The sequence below is a fragment of the Triticum dicoccoides genome, chromosome 7B (assembly GCF_002162155.2).
Source record: "Triticum dicoccoides isolate Atlit2015 ecotype Zavitan chromosome 7B, WEW_v2.0, whole genome shotgun sequence".
Classification (NCBI taxonomy): Eukaryota; Viridiplantae; Streptophyta; class Magnoliopsida; order Poales; family Poaceae; genus Triticum; species Triticum dicoccoides.
Window position 1 is genome coordinate 564,086,121 of NC_041393.1, and position 1,953 is coordinate 564,088,073.

Genomic DNA, 1,953 nt, shown 5'->3' on the forward strand with positions numbered 1-1,953 from the left:
CCCAATGGTTCTCTTCTGGTCCATAAAAATCCACAAAAGGTTCCGCGGTGTTTGGACTCCGTTTGATATTGATTTCCTGCGATGTAAAAAACAAGCCAAAAACAACAACTGACACTAGCCACTGGGTCAGTAGGTTAGTCCCAAAAAAGATATAAAGTTGCTATAAAATGATTGTAAAACATCCAAGAATGATAAAATAACAGCATGAATACTTCATAAATTATAGATATGATGGAGACGTATCAGCCCCGGCAGGCCCTGTCGAGACGTCTTGGATGCCTTCTTCCGGGGGTGACCCCGCCCTTGTCGAGATCGCCTGCCCGGCAAGGTAGGCTTTTCTCCTGGCGGTGTCTTGTCTCTTAGGCTTGATCTTGGTCCTCTTGATCTGCATGTTGGTTCTTCAATGATACTGGTCTCTTATACTCTGGTATGGCCCGGTGCTGTAATCTTGTTCCTGTGCCTGTGCACAGTCTAGGCAACAGACCCAGGGTTTGTTGCACCGACATCTGTAAAAACTGGACTAAATCAAAAACTGGTCCATGATTTATGCCTTAACTTCAACGGATAAACATAATTAGCATACTTCAAAGAGCATACAGCAGATAAAAGAGTCGTTGCTTAATTAGTTTTGGATGTTGATATTTGTTTCCTATATTATTTTTTCTGTTGTTTAACCATTGCCTAAGCTATTAAAAAAATAAAAGAGCCGTTGCTTAATTACCTCGCCTAGATCCGTGGCTTCCATCCTATTCGGTTCATCCTTATGATGTTAGAGCAGCACTGCATGAACTTAATTAGTATGTATAAGCGTAGTTTATTTCTCGCACAAGTAGCCAGCATTGTTTTCTATTTAGCGGGAGCAATCGATGCGAGCCGTTAGTCCATTTCCGTGTACTACTAATGCACGCTCCATCTCTCCGATATCAACCCAGCTCGAAGCGCCCCGCGACATGAGATGAGGGCCGGAGATAGCAGGATGGAGGCGGACCACCACCACCACCACCACGACGAGAGGTCGGCTGAGGCGGGTCATCGCCGCCATCGGTGGAAGGGACCGCGGTACAACGACAGGCAGAGGAGCTCCCCGTGGGTGTGGATGGCGGTGATCCTGTGCATGCTGCTGGCCATCGGCGTCCTCGTGTTGGGCGCCACGATGTTGGCCGTGTACTTTATCTACAAGCCCCAGATGCCGTACATAGAGGTGACCAACGCGCAGCTCTTGCAGCTCGACTACAGCCCGGCCGACGGCGTCATGAGGAACATACAGGTCAAGTTCGATCTTCTGGCCGAGAACACCAACTCCAAGATCAACACTTCCTTCTCCAGCTTCAACATCGACGTCAACTTCAACGGCACCACCCTGCTACAGCTGCGCGCCGAGACCTTCACCGTTGCCCGGGAGAGCTCCGTCACGCTGCCGTACAGCGGGGAGTCGCGCGGGAGGAGGCTGGACCCCGCCGGGGTGCAGGCAATGGAGGAGGCGGTCAGGTCCGAGCTGGTGCCCATCACCCTGTCCGGCAACGCGCGGACGCGGTGGAAGAAGGGCATCTTCCTCAAGGTCGGCTTCTGGACGCGCCTCAATTGCCCCCTCGTCTTCTACTACCGCACCGGCGTCGTCGCGCCCATCGACCACGAGAGCTGCCGCTCCAGGTCGCCGTAGCACACTGCTCCTCCTCGGGCTCTGCTTCGCTCTCCTCCTCTGCTCGGCTCCGCCATGCTCTGCTTAGCACGCCAATGGCCTATACTCTGCTATTCTATTCATTATAGGCTCATCCGTCTTAGCGACAAGAACGTACATATGCAGTTCTTATACAGGCATCCCCGCAGAGGAAAATTACTTATACAGGCAAACAATGCTGATAATAGTATGTAAATAGCCGCAGCTGCGAGGAAAACTACACAGTCATGCTAATTTGTGGTTATGTACAGTACATATATTGATATATTGCGTGT

At 50.9% G+C, this 1,953-nt stretch overlaps 1 protein-coding gene across 1 annotated transcript; it reads left to right on the plus strand.

The window, feature by feature from the left end:
- The first annotated feature begins 976 nt into the window (after positions 1 to 976).
- On the plus strand, positions 977 to 1,660 carry LOC119337504. Its single transcript, XM_037609668.1, has one exon. It carries the CDS (start codon positions 977 to 979, stop codon positions 1,658 to 1,660), a length of 684 nt encoding a protein of 227 aa, XP_037465565.1.
- Positions 1,661 to 1,953: the final 293 nt, after the last annotated feature.

What these genes read in the sequence shown, in the direction of transcription:
- LOC119337504 (XM_037609668.1), top strand. Translation starts at nt 977, where the DNA reads ATGGAGGCGGACCACCACCACCACCACCACGACGAGAGGTCGGCTGAG.